The 21943-nt window shown below is 37.2% G+C and overlaps 1 protein-coding gene across 1 annotated transcript in view; it reads right to left on the bottom strand.

The window, feature by feature from the left end:
• ADAMTSL1 (ADAMTS like 1) overlaps positions 1-21943 on the bottom strand; it is a 371558-nt gene that overhangs the window by 188992 nt on the left and 160623 nt on the right. The window contains exons 10-13 of the mRNA XM_036739597.1: positions 15287-15337; positions 9514-9718; positions 7105-7252; positions 2376-2460 (exon numbers count right to left, since the gene is read on the bottom strand). Of these exons, the coding sequence (XP_036595492.1) occupies positions 2376-2460; positions 7105-7252; positions 9514-9718; positions 15287-15337 (489 nt within the window). The remainder of the gene's footprint in view (positions 1-2375; positions 2461-7104; positions 7253-9513; positions 9719-15286; positions 15338-21943) is intronic.

Genomic DNA, 21943 nt, shown 5'->3' with positions numbered 1-21943 from the left:
CTACTTCTCTTCAGGAAATACAAATAACTGAAGTCTTTCCTGATGTCCTGAGCCAGAAACGTGACCTATGGAGAGAACTGAGGGACTGAATACAATTTATTTGATCATTATCTAAACCTGTACTTGGATATTACGTCTAAGCGCGAACATACAAATACACTAGATCATTGGGTTGGGGGCTTCCTGATGGGGAAAGTCCCTCCACCAAAGCAGAGTAACAACTTGTCTCCAACTCAGAGTCTTAAAGAATTACCAACTTAGATTTGTAGAAAATTACCCATAGCCCTAAAATCTTAAGTCAAGACCTCCTGATCCCAGAGTCAGTCCTCTATACAACATTCCCTCCCTAACCAGCCAGTTCCTCAATTCAGACCTGTACAAGACAGCATGGTCCAATGGACAGAGTGCCATCTTTGGAGTATCTGAGTTCAAATCCTGCCCCTGACACATATTGCTGGGTGGTTATTTACCCTCTGATCACCCCCAGGAGACTTTCTTAGCCGATAACTTTCATTGCTAGTTTGCATGGTAGAAGAACTTTTCAAATCAGAAGATTACCGCCCTAATGAAATCTCGGGTCCAGACTTACTACACAGGGTGTCCTGTATTAAAGCTTTAAGAAGCTTAAAAATGCGCAAAGATTTTTTTTTTGAGGACTCTGTATGTGTTTGTGTGTATGTATGTTTGTATGTATACATACATACACACAAATATATGTATATAATGAGGTTGCACATGTATGCATATATGTACATGCATTTTGGGGGATCTTTTCCCTTGCTTTTTTCCCCCTTTCAATTTGAAAATAAAGAACTTATTCTGTGCCCTGGCAAACTTGTTTTCAAAGAGTACTGGTTCAAGAAAATTCTGAATTGTAGATTTATACTTTAGTTTTCAATGGCAAAAAGAAAGAAAAAAGAACTTTTGAAACGTTTTCATGACTCAAGGGAAAATTAATCCACAGGTTCATAAGAAAACAATGCTTATTTTAAAAGACATTTTATATACCAAAAGTCATTTATGTGGAAATAACTTTGGGCATGGTTGCTATTTATTGATAATGTGCTAACCTTCCCATACAGAGATGACTTTCATCTTACCATATTAGAGGTAGTAATTTGAGTCCTTTTCTCGGTTGTGTCGTTGGATTTACACTGATCTTTTTAATGCTTTTTCTTACTTCTTTTTGTGAGAGATGGCTGGCCAGTATTAAGGGAATGGCTTCTATCAGTTCCATGGCCTTGACACAGTTGAAGACCTGTATGTCATTGGCTGAGATTTTTTTAATGGACCTGGGATTTCATGTTATAGAGAAATCCTAGAGAACCAATTTCTTCTAACAATGCAGACTGACAGTTGTTGTGGAACTTACAGTCTTGGCATGTTGCTTGGGGGCAATGAGAGATTTAAGTGGTCACATAGTGGAAAATCTTAAACCTAGATTCTTCTGATACCACGGCTAGTTCTCTGACCAACAAGGTACACTGTCTCTCTTGTTGAGAATACTTTTTGCTAAAAATGGAGCTGTCTTTCACCAACTAGTTACAAGATCACAGTCAAAGCAACGGTGGAACACTCATTAATTGAACTGGAACATGGCCCTCACCCTCTCCATTAGGAAATCTGCCTCTACTAGCCAGAAGAAAGGAGAGCTAATACACTTACTTTGCTTCTCGTAGATTTATTTCTATTTCCTTTGACCCTGTGGTCTCGGCAATATGCAATAATGGATAAAGTGCTGGGCTTGGAGTTTTGCAGATTTGGGTTCACATCTCACTTGTAATACTTGTTAGCTCTGCAAGCACAGTTAAATTACCTAACTTCTACGTGCCTCAAGTAACTACCTTGGACTCATCTACTGCGTAGTAGATAGGCTGTGATCTGCATTGGGGAAAAGAAGAGAAACAAGGGGAAGTTTCTTATGCTTACAAAATGACACAGATCCCTGATGCATTTGCATAGCCTATATAGCCACATTGCAAGGTTGGGAGATTGGATGTACTCTCTAGCCTTCTCATCCATAAATTTTTATATCATCGAATGGAGTAGATTTGGTTCTGTTTTGTTTTAGGACAACACTTAGGGGGAGGGAAGAAAGAAAAATAGCCTACTAGGCTGATGAGAGAAAATGGCACAATCTCTACTTTTCTCTCTCTGGGCAATATTGAAAAACCTTCTGCAAGCAAGCACAAGTGGTGAAAAAAATATTATTGGCATATCTTTGTTTTGGGAACCACTAAGACATATTTCATCAGTCTTAAGATGTTTACACTTAGTTTGAAACTTAGAACCTGTGAAAGCTGAGACCAGGGAGGCACCTTCTTTTTTAATGAAATGGTTTGAAAAGAAAAACAATTTGTACTCTCAAAACTTACGAGGGCTCTTCTGACACCACGGCTCCTTCTTCCAGCTCTTGGGCTTGCTTATGCCATGGCAGTTTGGCTTCCACAGGAAGTTTCTCTGAAAAGCATATGCATAGACATGAAAAAGATGAGCTCAGAACCAAGTTTGGGTTCCAGGGAAATCTGTTTTCTCTCTAAGCTTGCCCATCTTTGTGGGCTGTATGTTTGTTAAGAGAGGTTTTGTCTGTTTGGTTATATGCTAATAACTAATAGTTGACTTACTAATTTCCTGGTTCTTTTATTTGAATGGAACTCATATCATTAGAATCCTACAAATAGGAACTGTTTGTGGAGAGAAAGGCTTTTTGTATTCTGATGAACAAGGAACATTTTATGCCCTGTGTTGTATACCATAAAAAGTTCATTGTTGAACTGAAGCAATAGAAACAAGGGGAAAATTACAACACCAAGGAGACAGGTTCCATACTGAGTCACAAGAGGAAGGCTTATAAGTATCTTCTTCTGGAAATCTTTAATGCAATTAATTTCAAATTTTAAAAAAAAGTATCTACTGAGAGCCTATTATGTGCTGGTGATCAGTGGCAAGGTCTCTGGGTGTTAGACAGGTAATACATGTTCTCTTTCTCAAGGAGTTTAAAATTTAGTAATGGAGAATTAAAAATTGGATACAAACATCGATGTCATCCAACTGACTGTTCCCAATCATTGTCAGTAGTGGATGGCTAGGGCCCATGGCCTTGCCCATTTCTTGGCTCTGCTTGGCTCTCCACACTGGAGTTTAAGAGAAATAGGATAAGGGTTATGCATAAAGAAACAGAGAATAAAAACATATAAAGAATGATAGAATAAATACTTCTGATAAAAGTTTGTTAACCTGAAAACTGCCTGAGCATATATATCTTATGTAGACATTTGTAAATTTAATAAAAGCCTTATGCAAATGAATTAATGCCTTTTTATTATGGAAATTCCAGAGCAAGGGTTCTCAACTTGAGGTTCAGTGAACTTGTTTTTAAAAATATTTTGATAACGTATTTCAATATATTTGGTTCCCTTTATAGTTCTATGTATTTTATCTTATGCCTTTACAAACACTGTTCTGAGAAAAGGTTTGTTAAAGGGATCCATGACACAAAGAAGGTTAAGAACTCCTGTTCTAGAAGGTTAAGTGAAGTCTGCCTTGATACCAGAGGATATAAAAGATAAACTCTCTAGTCCCCCCACTGTGTTCTTAGGTTTTCACATGAATACCTCTGTATCTTCTTCTCCAATGATTTATTGTTGAGTAAAGTCTGACTAATGAAATTTCTAGTGTCTGTCATGTAGGGGCCAATATCTTAGCCTTTCCTATTTATATACTTAAAGGATATGTATAAGATACTTTCTGTATGTAAGCTTGGACTAACTCTTGATAATGGTTGATATACATCTCAAGAAATAGGGAACCAAACAAAAACAAAGCTTTTTAATGGTAGTGCTATTAGTAGCTTTGTATATAGTATGTAGGTTTTTTATGATGGGGGAAAAGGAAGCCTCTTATTAATATTTTTTAAGTCTCTATCTTGGGATTATCAACTCTGAATCTAATGAGCAGCCACTTTGTCTTTCATTCTTGAAAAAAGATAGAACAAGATAGAACCTTTTAAAAATTAGCCCAAAATATAAGAATTTACAACATGACTCTGACATAGTTAACATTTCTCACAAAACAACTCCATTTAGCTAAATGTGGTCTGTAGTGTTTCTTAAAATGGGAAAAAAATCTGGTTAATTTGAACTTATAACATATTGCTTGGAATATCTGGCTATATCCTATAATTCTCAGCAATAACATTTGCAAGAAGTGGAATGAAATTAAGGTAATACATGAACAAAGGAACCATGTAGCGCGAGATAACAGATGGACAGTCCAAGTGCTGAAGTGGTACTCACAAAATGTTAAAAGAGCTAGGGGAAGACTTAGGATTCACTGGACATATTTTCTAAGGTGAACTGTAGAAGGATCATGGGATTATAGGATAAGGTGTGGCTAGGTTGTGATCTGTATCTGATGGAGGCAATACCACAATGACAGGATTATGCCTCCATTAAAGTATCTTACTCATACAGGTACCATTTGCAAAACAATCTAGAAGTTAGAAAATGAGCCATAATCAACTATTTGCTTTGTTCCACCACTGGCCCCACATTAGCCCAGCAATTTAGAATGTACTTCTAGCCTTCACAAAAATGACTGCCAAGATTCCTATTCTGATATATTTATTGGTGCCATTTATGAGTGAATATGCTTAAATAACACAAGCCAGAAAAGCTCTATCATCATTTTATAACATATAATTACAAAGATGAAAGAAATATGGCCATATTCATACACAGTGCGCACACTGCAGAATTATATGGCATTTTAATGATGTTTAGCAAGCCAGATCTTTCTACTTAACTGTGAAAAACTAGATTTCATTCTCAGATTGTTAACCATAAACTACTTTCTGTTCTCTGAAATGGCTTGCTAAAGAGAGAACTAACAAATATATTGCTATTTTAAATTAAGGATATCATCATTTGCCCTTTATACACGTGTACTGTTTAGTTATCCTGAAAGTAAAGCCAATGAAAAAGATTGAGCTGCTTAATCCAGAAGGGAATGCCATGATTTGAAAGCTAGCAATATGGTATATCTTCACAAAAAGGAATTTTACTGACATTTTATACATTCCCAGCAAGAAAAATCAAAACTAAAGAGGGACTCTATTTTAGATAGAAGCTGGAGCTTCTGTTGCCATTAAACAAACAAACAGACCAAAAACTATCAGCAACAGCCAAAGAAGCTTCCCTTCAAAAATGACCTATAGCTTTCTCCTTTTTGTGAGTAACCATTTGTTATAATTGATTATTGCCATTCTCTTCAATGATTTCTTTTTTTAATCATTAGTTTAGAACTCGTAATGACATTTGCTTTTGCCCAAAACATCATAGTTTGTGGTAAGGAACAAAAATTTATTTGATTGACCATGTAGAGATAAATAAATTTAAAAGCAGTTTTTAAAATTAGATGGGATGTGAGAGTCAGTTTTTTTTAAAGAAGAGTTTTCAATAAGTGGAACCTTTATATTGTGCCTGGTAAATGAATTTTTAAAATATACAGGGTGTTCCTAAAGTCTGGACACACAGGCAAAAATGCATATTTTCAAGAAATGTAATAAATGAAATTTTCAACAACATTTTATTTAATTGGAATATTAACAAATAACATCTTCAATATGATTTCCATCATTTGTGATACAAAGGTTGACGTGCTTTGCAAGATTCACGTGAACTCAATGCAATAACTCCAAACTGCCATCAATTTTAGCACATTCACTCTTTATACATTCAATCAAGTGTGTTGTATCTGTGATTTTCATTGAGTACACCTTCTGGAGCATACCCCTGAAAAAGAAGTTGCTGAACAACACAGAGTTTTAAGTGAAAGGGTTATGATGAGATGTTAATGAAATTTCCTATGTGGCCAGACTTTAGGGACACCGTGTGTGTGTGTGTGTGTGTGTGTGTGTGTGTGTGTAAAAATAAATTTAATGTCATGTACAGAGTATATCTATATAATCTAGTTATTATGCTCTGGAAAAAGACATCAGTGTACATATGGAAGGGTCCTATGACCTCTGATTGCCAGATTCCCATGGAAGGGAAAGACTCCAAAAGTAATGCTGCCAACCTTGTGACAGATTCATCAACATAAAATTCTTTCAAGACAAAGCATTCTACAAAAGCATCATAATGAACTGACCTATCAAAACTAACTATGGGTAAGCACTGGGGGAGGAAGATTCCTGTTCCTTTCAGATCTTATATTCTGTGTTTAACTTCAGCATGGAAGAGAGGGATGGTGCTCTGCTCTGCTCTGCTGGCAGTAACTGCTACCTTCTCACCCTTATAGCTGAAATCTCAGTCCTTTGTTCTAGGAACAATAAATAGTACACTCATTTCTAAACATGATAAAAAAAAAAACTAATTGAGATCGTTTCTCCTATAACTGTCCTCCCCCCACCCCTGCTTTTTAAAATTCTGCTTTATGTATGGAAATATTTGGCTTTGCATTTTTATTAAGTTTAGAATTTAATTTTTTTTTTTAAAAACTGAGATACCAGTGAGATTTTTATAAACTTAAAGTATTTGCAATTTCTAGTAAAAAATGCTGTATTTACAGTTATCTTGATTGAGATCTTGACATTTTGATTATATAGATGTTTGAAATAGTCTTAATATATGATAATATATTTGATACTTTAAAAATTGCACATTTTTATGTTTTGACAGTGAGACATATTTAAGCTTATTAAAACTGTGTCCTATGCTCCAGAAACTGGGTGCAATTTTTCTCTTTGTTGTCAAATGTATGAATTTTTCCATAATGTTTGATCTATTTTTAAATGGATGCTGAGTAGATAAATCCTATGATACTTTTCAACAATGGCATTCAAAAAGCTTTATGATCGATTAGGCTCTATCTCTGTATTTATAGCTTAATTAATAAAGGCCAATTTAATGGATTCCACACTTATTTGCGATACATGCACATACATATAACAGTCTACTCAGCGCAGCTTCAAATCATGAAGCACAGTTATTAGGGGACAAGGACACTTTAAAATAAGATACTTTAAAAATTACAAGGAGATCAAAGCAGGTCTAGAACAAGGAAGCAATTAACAGCTTCATAATGGGGCACCTGTTATCTTACCTTTGGGTTTATAACAGGGAGTGGGTATAATGCATTCTTCTTTTATGTGGGGCTTTGTTTTAGGGCTGCAACCACCTGTGTGCATTCCTCGATGATCAATACAGAGGACTACACGATATCGGAGTCCCTGTCCGCATGTCACAGTACACTAGAAAGAGAGAGATGGAAGGAAAGAAAGAGAGAGGAGAGAGAAAGGGGAGGAGGAAGAAGGAGAGGGAGAGAGAGCAAAGCCTTATTCAAATAGAGTAGAATATTTTTTCCCCACTAAATACTGTGAATACAGGGTATTGTTTTTTTTATCCCTCCTCTCCCCCGCCAAGATTATCAATTGTCTTGTATCTTATCTCTTTTACTGGGTTGTAAGCCCATCTGGGCAGGTTTATATGTTGTCCATCTCCCTACCCCTTATAGTGCCTAGCATGTGATCTCAAACATAGTAGATGCTTAATAAAATCTGTTAAGTAGAAAGAACTGTATTGTATGATACCAGTCGTAAAATTGTTGTCCACTTCATTAGAGAAATTTAATCACTTCCAGTCTCTTAGTCTCCACCACTACAAGCCCAGAAGTCAATCTCTGGCAAAGATATGGGCAAATACTAATAAAATTCAATTTCAAAGAGGGAAATGTTGGGCGAGCAATTCATAAATTTGAATTATCTATCTAGCCTGAAATTCTGTTTGCTTCTGATCTACAAGTGGAACCATTCTTGATCCTGACTTAATTGTCTTACTTCCTGTTTTATTGCTGTCATAGGGTCATAGATCTAGACCTCCCAGGCCATCTAGTTCAACACTTGCATTTTACAGAAGAGGAAATGAGGCTCAGCTAGGTTAAGTGACTTGCCTAACATCACACTGATGGCAAACAATGGAATCATGATTTAAACCTATATCCTCCAACTCCAGAATCAGTGCTGTTTCCACTGTGCTACTCTCAGATTACTAGTAACAAACTAGTTATTTCCTTTTGGATTCCTCTTGGATGCACGTTGATACTTCAGTTTAATTTGGCCAATCAGGTATGACCCTGACTTTAGCTTTTCTGTAAAAAACCTATATTCTCTTAGTCAACATTCAGTAAGTATCCACTTCAGTGCAAAGTACCATATTTGGTATCATGAAATTACAACAAAAATTGTAGTGTATCTCACCAATTTTCAATTGTATTCCTGAGTTTGTCTTTTCAGTTATTTTGTAACCTGCAGCTATACTTGGAATGCTCTCCCTCCTTACTTCCACTGGCTTCCTTAAGACTCTGATCAAGCCCCATCTTCAACAGGAGACCTTTCCTAGCTTCTCCAGCTACTAATGCTTTCCCCTGTAAGATCACCTTATGTGTGCTTGGTAAATTATCTACTTATGTCTCCTCCATTAGAATATGGGCTCCTTAGAGGCAGGGATTGTTTTGTTTCTTTGTAATCTCAGTTCTCAGCACAGTGCCTAGCATATATTAAATGTTTAATAAATGTTTGTTGATTGGTATCTAAATCACAGAAAATACATGGTTTCCATGACTGATTTATGTTACAACACAGTCAGTTTTAGTGATGGTGCCAAAAGGAAGAGCTGATGAAGAAATCTTTCAGTTGGAGCCCAGGAGTCAGAATAGGCACTCTACTACTTCTGAAGCTGGACTGATGGGTACGGGAGCAGACCCAAAGTGAATGAGAGAGCAACAAATGATGTCTCTCATCTATGATCACAAATCCACATTACATGGCTCTATTATAAGAAGAAACAGAAGTATATCATGTCTGATCGATCAACTTAATCTCTGGATTCATAGATCATTTATTTTCATAGACCCAAAATCTAAATGTTAGCCATGGAACTTACACGGCATATAACCTGTGTGTCATGGAGCACAGCATGGTGTCATGGAAAGAATGCAAGATTAGCCATCAGTAGGGCTTAGGTTCTAATCCTGACTAGTTGTAATGGCCTTGATCAAGTCACTTAATTCTTGTTGGTCCATTTCCTTATCTGCAAGATGACGGGGTCAGGCTTGATAACTTCCAAAGTCCTAGTGAGTTCCAAGATCTTATGTTTTTCTGACAGCTTGTTCAATGGCCACGGGCATTACTTGGAGGCACATTGAACTGTTTCTTGATCACATGAGGTGACTTTGGAGCAGGAGTAGGAAAACATAAGGGAGGAAAATGATTCAGCTCTATTCTCAATCTATAAACATACCAAGTTGGAGTATGATGACCTTCATTCTCCCTCCTATTCTCCAGTTCCCCCCAATCCCCATCCCCTGCCATGGCAGTAGGCTTATAGAATACTAGGTAAACTCAACCAAAGAGGACAGTGATGGACAAAGTAGGTTTGCCAGGCAGGGTGGTGATGAAAAGACTGAAGAATGGACTTACTCTCCTAACCACACAAAGAAAGAAGGCACAGTTACCGGAGACCACTCTTGTGCCAGCCACTTAGGACAATCAAAAATGTTGCAGGGCTGAACAATAGGCATCTTAGGAGTGTACATGCATTTCCATTCTTCCACTGAACTGACATGCCCCTGGATGTCTTCTTCTACACAGGAAACTGTCCGGCTTTGGATACCACCTCCACAGGAGGAGGAACAGGCTGTCCATGGTGTACTTTCCCACCTATATAAGAAGAAGGCAATAGCTGTTAAGGGGATATAGGTTTTCATTAATCTTTTTAGAACTTCTTCCCCTCCCCAACCAAATTTTCCTTTGGTCAGTAAAGTTCTAAGAGATCTGGGCCACAAGAGCCAAAAACCTATGTGTTTTATGAAATCTGATAAGTAAATTCAACTAGCAAAGGGTTTTGTACCCACCCCAGTCTTCACATAAAGGAACTAACTTGAAAAAAAAGAGATCCCTGGCTCTTTCACACCACCATTACAGGCTGGTATGAAACAAGGCAAGAGCAGGCTTCTGGCTCCTCATTGCATTCCAGTTCATGAGCATAAAAGTGTGCAAAGTATGCCAGTGAAAGGGGAGGAATTGATGTCATGACTAAAGCCAGTGACTCAAGTTAATATTCATTAAGAATTTGCAAACTAGCACTGCACTAACTCCAAAATAGACACCCCCATCTTATTTTTACAAAACTGGATTTTGGCTGATAACCAATTTTTTAGTATTTATTTCTTTTCCAAGAGATCTTATTTTAGGGAAAACCTTAAACCTAGTTTACCCTGAAGCTCACCAATTGGACCACAATAGGTCCCTGCCTAAGTTCCACTTGATGGCTATATTTTGTACCCTCTTGCCTCAAAGTGAATGTCTATGGCAACTATTTCTCTTTGGAACAGCAATCTTGGGGGTCTTCCCCTACCAGCTTGATTTTTTTAAATCTTTTTTTCTAATTAAAGGGGCCATCCCTTGACTCACTTCTTAAAGAGGCTTATCCATTGAATGGGTGTTACCTCATTCTAAGTGAGTACATGAAAAGGCCTTAGCTTAAAAGGGCCAGGGTCCCCCATTGCATCCTGGGTCATCTCTAGTCATCCTGATGAATATCAGGCCACTGGACCCAGCTGGCTCTGAAGGAGAAAGTGAGGCTGGTGACCTCACGCAGCCCTCTCTCACTCAAATCAAAGTCAACTGCAGTCATGTCATCATTTCCCTGATGTTATAGTCCTCTCTGAAAACAAAGGACAAAGCACAACAATTTTATGGCCATGGTCTAAATTTGGACCAATATGGTAGACTGTACCTGGGCTGACATTTTTATTCTAACCTAGTGCTTTGTTTATTTACATTATTATTGATTTTCTTCATTAGCGGGTTCTCAGAAGATCAAAATGAAATATCCCCTTATCCCACCCATGTAACTAACCTTGAGAATAAAAGAAGAGTCAACAGCATGCCATTTAGCTCTTTACCAAGCTTTTCTGATATTCTAATAGCTCTAATGACTAAATAAGCTATTAACTATGCAAATGTGTTGCTAGATCAAGAGCAAACAGAGGAACACAGTCATCATATGTTAATTTCTTAGTTAATGATAGATGTTAGCTGATTGATGACTTTTGTTTTGAGTGCATGGATAGCACTGGAACTGGGTTTGAATACGGTTGGAAAAGTTGACTTCATGGTTTGGGGGCCCTTATAATTTTCAACATAGGGATCCGAACGTTAGGCTAAATGAGATAGAAAGTAGCATTGTCTAATATTACTTTTAAGAGCATTTGATTTACTTCTGCACTGGAGAATTCTGTGAAGGAGAGGGAACACTTAGCTTAAATTTTCCAAAAGTAATTCTTTTCTTCTTTTACAGACTAGCTTCAGAATTGTTGAAGAAAGGAACCACAAAGTCAAACGATTACATACTTATTTGTTTGTGTGTAGTGCTCTGGTGGTTGGGAGGCTGGCAAAGAACTTAAGTTTCTATTATGTTTATGAGGGAATGACATTTGGCTAGAGGAAAAAATGAAATGTCAAGAAGTTAATGTACTTGACTTATAAAAGTCAAGGATGCTATACAAACAGAAATATAGCTTGGAAGCATTTATTCCAATGTTTCATAGAATCTTGTTTATAGATAGTATGTCATATTCGAGATAACAAGCCTGATTCTCTTTTTGCACAAAGGGAAAAATGTATATGTCCCCAGTTACAGAGAGGATAGGCCCTCCTCCACTCTCTCTGCACTGCTCAACTCCAGGCAACAATCACTATCCCTACTGCCAGCAGCTGGGACATGCTGCCAAATACAATATTTTCCTATGCACACTTCCCCAGGAGGCACATAAGAAAGCATCATAATGAGGAGAGCAGGGCTGCAGTTTAGCTCCTAGGAGAATTGCTTGCTGGTCCCTTCCAGAGGAGCAAAGTATCTCTGTGGAAAATTGCTCCGTATCAGGGGAGACCAATTCAGATATCATTCTTCCTTGGAATAATATCACTATGGAAGGCTCTTCTCTGTTAACAAAAAAACCAAAAGCCAAAAAACAAAAACTGGTCTCAGATATATAGTCTAGAGAAGTGGGTTGAATGAATATATGCATGTTTATACTCATACTGGACTCAATGCTACGAAGACATAAGAATCAGCTTTGAATATATTGGATGGCCCAAATATCTTAGAGTAGTTTCAAGCTTTAGTAACCTTACACCTGATAGATTCAATTTTGGGGGATCATTAAGATGCTACAGAGGGAAGCAACTGTCTAAATAAGAGCCTAATTCTCCTCAAATATGCTTCTAAAAAGTCAGAAAGATACTGTACTCTTTTCTAAATCTCAGAGCACAGTGTTCTGAACATAGTAGTGTTTAGTAAATGTTTGCTGAATATAGGAAAGAACAGTTGGTTCTGGCCCATTACAAGTCAGATGGCAGAAAGGAACTTCTGAAGTTGGTTTTATATCAATACTCCCAGGAATGTATAGCATGACTACAACAAAGAAACTTGTTCCATGTCTGTAAAATGGATATATGTGAGTATCCTATTAAGAGTAATAGACTTATGGTCAATAATACAGTTGCCTTTCAAAAAGGACAGCCTAACAATTACATAACAGAAGTGGTGACTATTTACTCAGGGCTGCTTAAAACATTAATAGAAAAAAGGGGGGAATTAGAGCATTAGTAAGTATTTTTTAAAACACGGTCCTAAAAGATAACTGGCCTAGGAATTTATGGTATGCTACATATTTGAATTTTATTTCTTAAAGGGAGGGAGGTATAGTCAATAGAGAACTGATTTTGAAGCCAGGAAGATCTGAATTCAAGTTGTGCCTTTGACACATACTGGCTGTTTGATCCTGCGCAAATCAGGTAACCTCAAAGAATTCTAGGCAGAATTCTAAGACTGTCAATTTCAGAGGAAGTGCTGGACTGCATTGGATTAAACCAATAAACTCACTGGCCTAGTCTCTATCACTATCTTAGAGTCATAAATAATATTTTATATAAGAACTCAAAATTCTCAACTGGTATGTGGAAATATTTTATATGATTAATTGCAAATTCATATGAAGCATTGTGGTGTGTTCTTAAACCTTAGATATGTGCATGTGTGTATGCTTGTGTGAGTGTGTGCGTATCTCTATGTATGTGACAGACAACTATTAAAGTGAGACTAATGTTCAGAGTAAGGGAAGAGCAATAAGAAAGTGAATGAATTTTACTATTGTACATCCTTCTGATTAATAAATCATTCATTTGTTTAAGGCCTTTTCCCTTGGCCAAAGGTATTACCATGTTAAAGTTTTCATTACTTTAGCGTTTTCTTGTGAAATTGAAACATATATATTGAAAATAAACGACTTTCATTTCCTGAGATGGCATGTCTAAATTGACAAGTAGTTTGGTTAACTGATACATAAATATAATAAACACATATTAATTTGCCAATACTTCTCTGTTGTTAGAGACAGAATTTTCTGTGTGCCCATAAAATGACAACAAATTTCTACATGTGGCTAACAAAACTAATCACTTAATTTTATATTTATACTACATGTGAATTAAGAGAATCCTCTAATTCTTAACATGAGCATTGATTATTCACTCAGAGAGTACATACATGTCTAAGGATACTGAGGCAGCCATTACAACAAAAGCATAGGATTTTAGATATAGAAGTAGATGGGATCTTGTTGTGTGTCCTTTGTTTTCAAAAAGGACCGATCTTAGAGATTAACTGGTCCAATGCTTTCATTTTATAAGTGAGGAAATTAAGACCTGGAGAAGCTAAATGATTTACGCCAAAGGTCGCACAGGTGGCAGAGCTGAGATAATACAAAAGTATTTCCCAAAGCCTGACACATAATTCAGGCTTGATTTTAAATTTAGATCGGCACATCATTGTTATTGTATTGTAATCTGTAATTTAAAGAGCTTGAGCAGTGTGAACCTGTTGTTATTATTAGTGATAGGAACTTAGACCCAATGAAATACTAGTGGAGTTCAGAGATTATTTTGGTATTCTACCTTAGTCTATATTTGCTAGTTCTAGAGAATATACAAGTTTGGTCTCGTTTCAAAGTATTTCAGTGGATTTCACCCCCGCCTCCCAACAATAACAACGTCAAAACAAAAGCAAAAATAAGCCCACAACATCGGTTGGTTTTATGAAGAACAACATCGGGGTTCCATTTCATTTGAGTTTCAGCAAATTAGAGTGATTTGTTCTGACTGTGTGTTCATGGTTTGGATTTGGTCCAACCCTTTCATTATACATAGTGCAGATTACACGATGGCTTTGTTAATTGCCAAGCCAATCAAATAAGCATTTATTAGGTATTTTCTATGTTCAAGATACTCCACTAGGCACTGGGAATAGGAAAGCAGAGCGAAAAACATTCCCTTCCCTCAAGGAGTTTAAATTTTACTGGCTGCAGAATGCAACTATACTAGGCAGGGTATCCCAGATTTAGCATCACAAAGGGAAAGGAGACTGATGGAATCAAGTACAAAAGCAATTTCTCTGTGGTTATTTCAAGTCAAATTACAAAAGTAGAAATTCCAAAGTCTCACAAATTGTGAGACTTCTGCCTGCTTCTGGTATGACAGCACATTTATTCAATGGACTATTATTTGGCTCTCCTCCTACCCCACTTTATTATGAATGGATTTATAAAGAGGACAATCATTTTAGAATGCTCCCACCGTACTTTTTCATTATTTTTCCAGCTTGTAAAAATATTATACTTATGAAACTTGAAGTAGCATTTACATGGGATTTTATGCTATTTTAAAAAAGCCTCAATGGCTGTTCTGAATCACAAGGATATGAAACAAACTGTGGAGCTGGTTTTCTTTCCTAATTGCTAATTTCTTCTAAAATGAAAATGATTTTAGAAATTCACAGGCATACTCATGCAACATCTGGAATTCCACATTCATGGGTTAACAAGGATACTTGTGGTACTGTCTGTTTGACATTTTGGGGGAGTATTTTAACGACCGGGGTCCTGTTGCAGGGAGAGCAGAGAAGAAGACAAAGAGAAGTCCAGAAAGGCTGAATATAAACCCACGCAGTGTATCTAATCACTGAATTACTATGTCAGCTTCAATGTAATGCTAGCCTATCTTTACATGGCTTTTTAAAATGATAAGGTTAGAGTCTGGGCATGCCAATATTATTCAATGGGAGATCTCAGAAGGCAGATGGCATTCACCATCTTGTTTTTACAGGAAAACAGAGTTGTTAGAACACCAGATAACTAATGGTAGTATCAGGATTGTCGATTTACATACCGAGGAAGGGGATGGTAGAGGTCATAGGGCATGATCTGCTTGTAGCCGTCACTGTTAGGAACAATAATGGCAACCCTCTGAGTAGAAGGTACACACAATAAGATAAACACTAAATGATTACATCATACAACATTTTGTACATAATTGCAAAACAACATTGACAACATGTTCTACAAATTCAGTTTGAGATGCTGAAAACAGTACTTAGAAGGCTTTCATATCCTTATGGCTAGTACGTGTTTAAGAATGGACCATGTATTGTTTCATGAGACTAGCTTTCTGATTCAAGAAGAAAATTCCATGGGAAAGGGTTCTAATACCCAAACATTCCCCTCCTTGTTAAATATGACATCATAAACTTTAATACTTTCTTTAATGCAAAGAAATGTTACATTGTGTTGGGTCATCGCCATCAACATCATCAGTGCCTTTTCTAGGCGTTCATCAAGAAATCACACAATTATAACCTTTAATTACGCTATGAAATTCTCTTCAGATTTTAAGTTGTAGAAAAGGAGCCAACCTGCATGGATAGAGTTTCCTCACCCAAGAATTCCCTAAACTGATGAATACATAGGTCCAATACCTGTCTCCTGTGTAATGTGCTTTCGAATTTTTTTTTCCTTTTTCTTGGTAGGGGAGTGAAAGTATTGATCCCTGGCAGTTTTAGAGCAAATGGTCATTGGAAGGTACTAGACACGAATCATCAAAGGCAAGTTCCCTATTACACAAAGGTAGAATGACTGCAGAGCGTATAATTATAGCTGCTTTTGATATCCCACTTGGGGTTCTGAAGGCTTTGAAGCTGACAAAGGAACAAGAGGTAAAACCTGTAAGTCAGTGTAGAAAAGATGTTCGGGCACTCTGACTCGCAATTCAAGATTCTGATGTTTTCATAAGGGACATCAGGAGAACATCTTTAGAAATCCTGCTTCCAAGACTATATTAATCATTACTTTAACACAAATTCAATGAAGCCTTCTCCTTTTCTAAGAATGACCCCTTGCTGAGGATCAGTTACTAGACTTGGATTCATTACTCATTGTTGGTGACGAGAGGAGATGCAAAAGCCAATAGGGAGCAAGAGTAATGCAGGCTACCTCTTTTCCCTCCACCAACAAATGTCACCTGTACATTATAGGAATGGACGCTTGGACTCTAGACCTACTTATTTTGCATTCAAAAAGTAACAAGGAGACCCTTAATAATACTCAAGAGCAAAATGTTCTATTCTCCAGCTGTAACACTCTGGCCACCATCCAGTAGATCCTGTTTAGGTGGTTATCCCAGAGAAAGCTGGTGATTTAAGTTGGCTTTCATGGGTTAGGATAAAATACAGCACTGACCGGATAATAAGAATGGGTGAGGTGGAAAGGAGAAAAGGGCCCAAGTAATTCCTGAAGAAGTCACAAAAGGCAGAATGGTACAAGTGAGAAATTTCATCTGTTTGACTAAAGAAAGACTGTGACGAAGTATGAAAATGATTGAACGGTTTATGGAAGGAAAGCACCAGGGAAGGTATTGACCTTCTGCGTCTGTCCTTATCTTAAGGCAAAGCTATTGTGGTCAAACATGATTTGGCCAGGCCTGGTTCCCCAAGGCTTATTAAAACTACTGTGTAAGAATCTTCTGGATTCTGGAAGGGTGGGAAAGCATTATGTGTTATGATGATATTTTCTTTCTGCGACTAAAAATTAGGCAAAGGAACTTGCTTACTTCTTTCCTTCCTTCCTTTTCAATTCAGAAGACACTCCATCCTTATTTAGGGGCCACATTTGCTAAGCTCTTTCAGATAAGTGATGTAAGCAACTTCCTTTTTCCTTTTAGTTTTAAAAGGACTTCTGTTTGCTTCCATACCCAAAAAAATTTTTTTCCATTAGATTTAACATCCCAGCTGTCAACTTACTAGAAGTTAAAAATAAACACAAATTGGCTTTTGGGATTATACTCAAGTTTTATCTGGGATTTTAATTTTTATTGACATGTAGTTTTAAGGTCTCAAATGTACACTGAGGCCTTTTTGCCTGCAAAATATTTATGATGTTTACTTAACAGATTTCGATATTAGATTAAACTTTTATAGACCTCTAGTAACAGATTATGTATTGATTAATTTTTCTAATGAAACAACATTGATGGAAGTAGTCTGGAGGGGTAGGAAGGAATTAGAAGAGAGTGTTCAGAACTCAAGATGCTTGGCTTTGCTTTGGAAGGATTTGGAATTTCTGTTTTTATTTAAAATAGTAGCTTTAAATTTGGAACCAGAAAAATTGTAGTACTGTTTGTCTTTTCATGGCATGGGTCATGCTGAAGACTCTTAAGATGACTATATGCCACCTGTGAAAACAGAAGATGTCCAAACAATAGCAGTCTGTCTAATACTGTTTATGCATACATGTTAGAGTGGACTCCCATCTCCTTTGGGATTAATGTTATGCCCCTTTTATTTCAGGTCACAGTCATTATAGTAGACTACAATTTACTCTAAACTTAATTTATTGTTGTTTATCATTAAGGGTTTGTTTCTTTGCCCTAAGCCAAGAGTATGTTCTTAAGAAGGATGATAAAGATATCACCCTGGACTATTAGGAATTTTTTCTCTTACTCTGTTTAAACTACACTTCCCTCTCTTGTGTGAATGTGTGTGTGAGAACTTATACTATTATAGGTTATGTCCCTAAAATAAGATCTCTTTGAAAGGAATATATGTGTATATATGTGTGTATGTGTACACACACATACATATACATGTATGTATATATATATAGAGAGAGAGAGGGAGAAAATACACACTTATACATATATGTATGTCTGTATATGTGTGTATCCATTGAAAAATAACACTGGTTATGGAGATGGTCACATTTTTACACATGCCATATTTGACTCAAACAATCAAAAGAAGAAAACAGAAAAAAGAAAGCATGGTCTGTATTTGGAGCGATATATTGTGTGGTAGGTAGCAGTATGAAAAAACAGAGGAGTGAGAAGCTAGATGACAGTATATAGAATGGGAGAAAGAAAAAGGAATATTGACAAATAGGGAAAAAAATAGATTCCTTCCTCTGCCTTAACTGCTCTTTCCTTTAGCCACTGTCATCCATATGAACAGAAAAGAATTGAGAAAGGCAGCAAGCATAAGGGACTGTTTTGGGGAGGGGGTAGATGTTCAGCTCTTCAAAAAAGTAGTGGAATGATACTCCACTTCATCTTCTTTCTAAAGTCAAGCCTTAAGGGGGAGAAATGGAAACTGCAAATCAATGAGCACATATGGTTAGGGTGAGAGAAACTCCTCAGAGGTCTCTAGTAGATTCAGCATTCCCAGAGGGTCTCCGGTGCTCAGAACACTGACTGTGTACTACTTCAGAGCAACATTCTGGCTTTGGGAAACCATTTTGGACACGGCTCATTCTGGGGAGACATCTACGTTTTTATTGAACACGTACAGGAATTCCGGCGTAACAAAATCCATAGGTGCCTGAACTTGTTGTTGCTGTTGTTGTGGGATGGTACTATACGAACTCCATTTCTAGAGGTCACGCTACTAGACTGCAGGGGTGGGAGACAAAGCAAACAGCTACTGACCCAAATTAATGAGTTAAGAAGGATTGTTGAGAAAGGAGGGAGAGAAGACGTTTAAACAAATTAACAGTCGTTCTTCCCCAACCCTGCCTCTTTTCCTTTTTCTAGTTCTTGGTTCTTTGCCTGTATAGTGTTTGTTGTGGGGTAATGGTGGTAGTTTGGGAATTGTGTCATGTTTTTTCAAGGAAGTGGGTTGGAGTAGAAGAAAGGGGAAGACTAAGAGAGCTGAAAGGCTGGTTTCTTCCTTTCCCCATGTTCCTCTTTGCTTGCCTTCACAGGCTCCCCCTTGAAAAGGAATAGCTTGACTCTCTTTTTTTTCTTTTCTGCTACTGCTGGGTAGCTTTACAACTCAATAATTCAAGCAGTGTCCTGGGAAACTCAACTCCCACTGAATGGTGTTAAGGAGGGTAAGGAAATAAGCTAACCAAAATTGATAATCAATGCATCTCATACCTCATCTCCATTCAACCAGCAACATTGGAGAATGGGACTAAATGTTTCAAAAGCCCAAGCACCATGAGTCTGTGCTGGGATCTATCTGGGGAAGCAAGTAATAAACTAGCAAAGGAGAAGTACCCTGCAAATAAATCACAATCAGGTGTAGGAAGACCCCCGCACCCCACCCCCCACACCTATTTGCTAACTAGTCAAAAGCTTCAGGGTACAATGAATGTCCTAAGAACAAAGTCACAAATGGACAATTGACAGTGAGTATACTGTTACAGCAGGGTTTCAGGGCATTATGGCTAAGTTTGGATATGGGGTTTTAATAAGGTGACCACAAAATAAAGTTGTTTGGGGCAACATTATATGGGGTAGACCTGATTAAGACACTTTTTTTCTTTATGAAGAATGATCATTAGGTAATGTTTGTCATACTAGATTTCATTGTGGATCAAGAAAAATATGTTTCTATGGACAATTAGATAAACCTTGAAAATATTTGTTCTAGTGACCAATTTTATTATCATCTTTGGGAGGCAGCGTGTGGTATAATGGAAAGAAGGATGGATTTTTAGTCAGAAGATGTAGGGTTGAATCCCAGCTCTTTTACTTACAACCTATGTGACCTTGGGCAATAGTTTTGGGTAATAGTTTTGTCATCTGCAAAATGCAGGAGGGTAAAGACTAGATGGCTTCTGAGGTCCCTTCTACTTCCATATCCATAGCTTGAGTATTTGACCCGTAAAATAGCATACTTCTATATTTCTTGGGTTGAAAGTTCCTGTTCATAATAAACTCTGTAGCCACAATTCTCTTGGGTGAGTGGGATTACCATCCATGAACTAAAAATGCTTTTATTTTCCAGATGGCTTTGTTTCTCCCTGTGTCGATTTTAATGGCTTGGTCAGTGCTTTGGCTGAATAAAATATAAGAGTTTGTGTAAGAAATGCTGAGGTTGAACCTTCATGTGTCCAGAATGGAGCAAACCAGGAATTAAACGTGGGGGTAAACTGGTATGATACTAAACTGCTTGAATTGGTGGTTAGCATTAATCAGGGCTTACAATTTACTTCTCTTGTGCCTGAATTTCGTATTCATCTTTGTCACTTGGAATCTTTATTATTCTTTATTGGCTAGGTGCTACCTCTTCTATGATCCTCCTAGTTGTTAACGTTTTCTTCCTCAAATTACCCTGCATTACCCATATCATTTTACTTACTAGAATGTAATCTCCTTGAGGTCAGGAACTATTTCATTTTTACCTTTGTATTCTTAGCAATTAATACCGGCACAAAGTCATTATTTCATAAATGTTTATCAAATTGAGGTTGTTGATTTTTTTTGGCATGGTTTTATGTTAGAGCAAAAAGAGTACCAGGTGAGGAAGCACGAGACCTCTACTTTAGTCAAAACTCTGTCATCAGGAAGTCACGTAACCTCAGGCAACTCACTTCACCTTTTTGTTTCTCAATTTCTTCATTTGTAACATGGAAGTAATAATAATACCTCCTCAATCAACCTGAAAAGGCTGTGAGGATTGAGTGAGACAAAAATACGTGAAAACGTGTTTAGAAGCACAAAATGATAGACAAATTGAGTAAATGTTATGATGAGTGCTGTTGTGGTTCTAGAACAGCCCACTCTGTGGCAAATACTTCTGGGTGGTTATAATCAAATGGTACAGTAGAAAAGGCAATGATATATGGGAGACCTGGTCTCTCTTCCTCATTTTGCCCATAAGTAACTGCTTGACCTTGTGCGAATCACTTCCTCAACCTGAGCTCCAGTTCTCTAATCTATAAAATGAGGGACTTAGATGATAAAAATAATATAACCGCTTATATTTAATATAGCAATTTATGGTTTACGAAGCACTTTAAATATGTTAACTCATTTAATCCTCACGACCCTGTGTTGTAGGTGTCATTATTATATTCCACTTTGTAGATGAGGAAACTGAGTCAGACAGAGGTTAAAGTAACCTGCCCTGGGTCCCAGCTAGTAAAAAGAATTCTGAGGAAGGATTCGAGTTCAGGTCTTCTTGGCTCCGAGTCTCACATTTTAATTCTCTGTGTCACCTTCTAGCTTTGAGAGTCTATGATGTATCTTGGTTTCTTGCCAATAGGCTAGTGACAATTTGTGTTTATATGTACCTTGTACAAATAAATGAGATGTGCCAGAATTCCAGTGTTGTTAAAAAAAATCACATGAGAACCACATATATGGTCGCTTCCTCCCCGTTCTTGAGTAAATATAGTCTCTTTAACTACAAACTGGCAAAGGTGAACTCAGGGGAAGGGAGGTGATGATTTCTGAATTCAGTGTCAATTGGGAAAGAACCAAAAGGAGGTAAGAAAATATTCCTTGGCTTCTGTTCATCTTGGGTATAATCTGCTCCTTATATCAAGTCACCGGCCTCCTTTGGGCATGATGAGAGTTAGAGAAGTTCATTACACAAATTATTATCATCACTATTGCTATGTAAATACTGATAGATTCCATAGCCTAACAAATGGAGCCTGGAGTGGAAGTATCTAGGGATCCTTATGATATAGTCATCTGAATTGTTCATTTTTCAAAGTCTCACAAATACAACTCACTAGAATACAGTTTGCAAGGCCTCTGTCTTTT

Source organism: Trichosurus vulpecula, chromosome 9, assembly GCF_011100635.1.
Source record: "Trichosurus vulpecula isolate mTriVul1 chromosome 9, mTriVul1.pri, whole genome shotgun sequence".
Taxonomy (NCBI): Eukaryota; Metazoa; Chordata; class Mammalia; order Diprotodontia; family Phalangeridae; genus Trichosurus; species Trichosurus vulpecula.
Note: the sequence above shows the minus strand (reverse complement) of the source record. Positions and strands in the feature narration are given on the sequence as shown.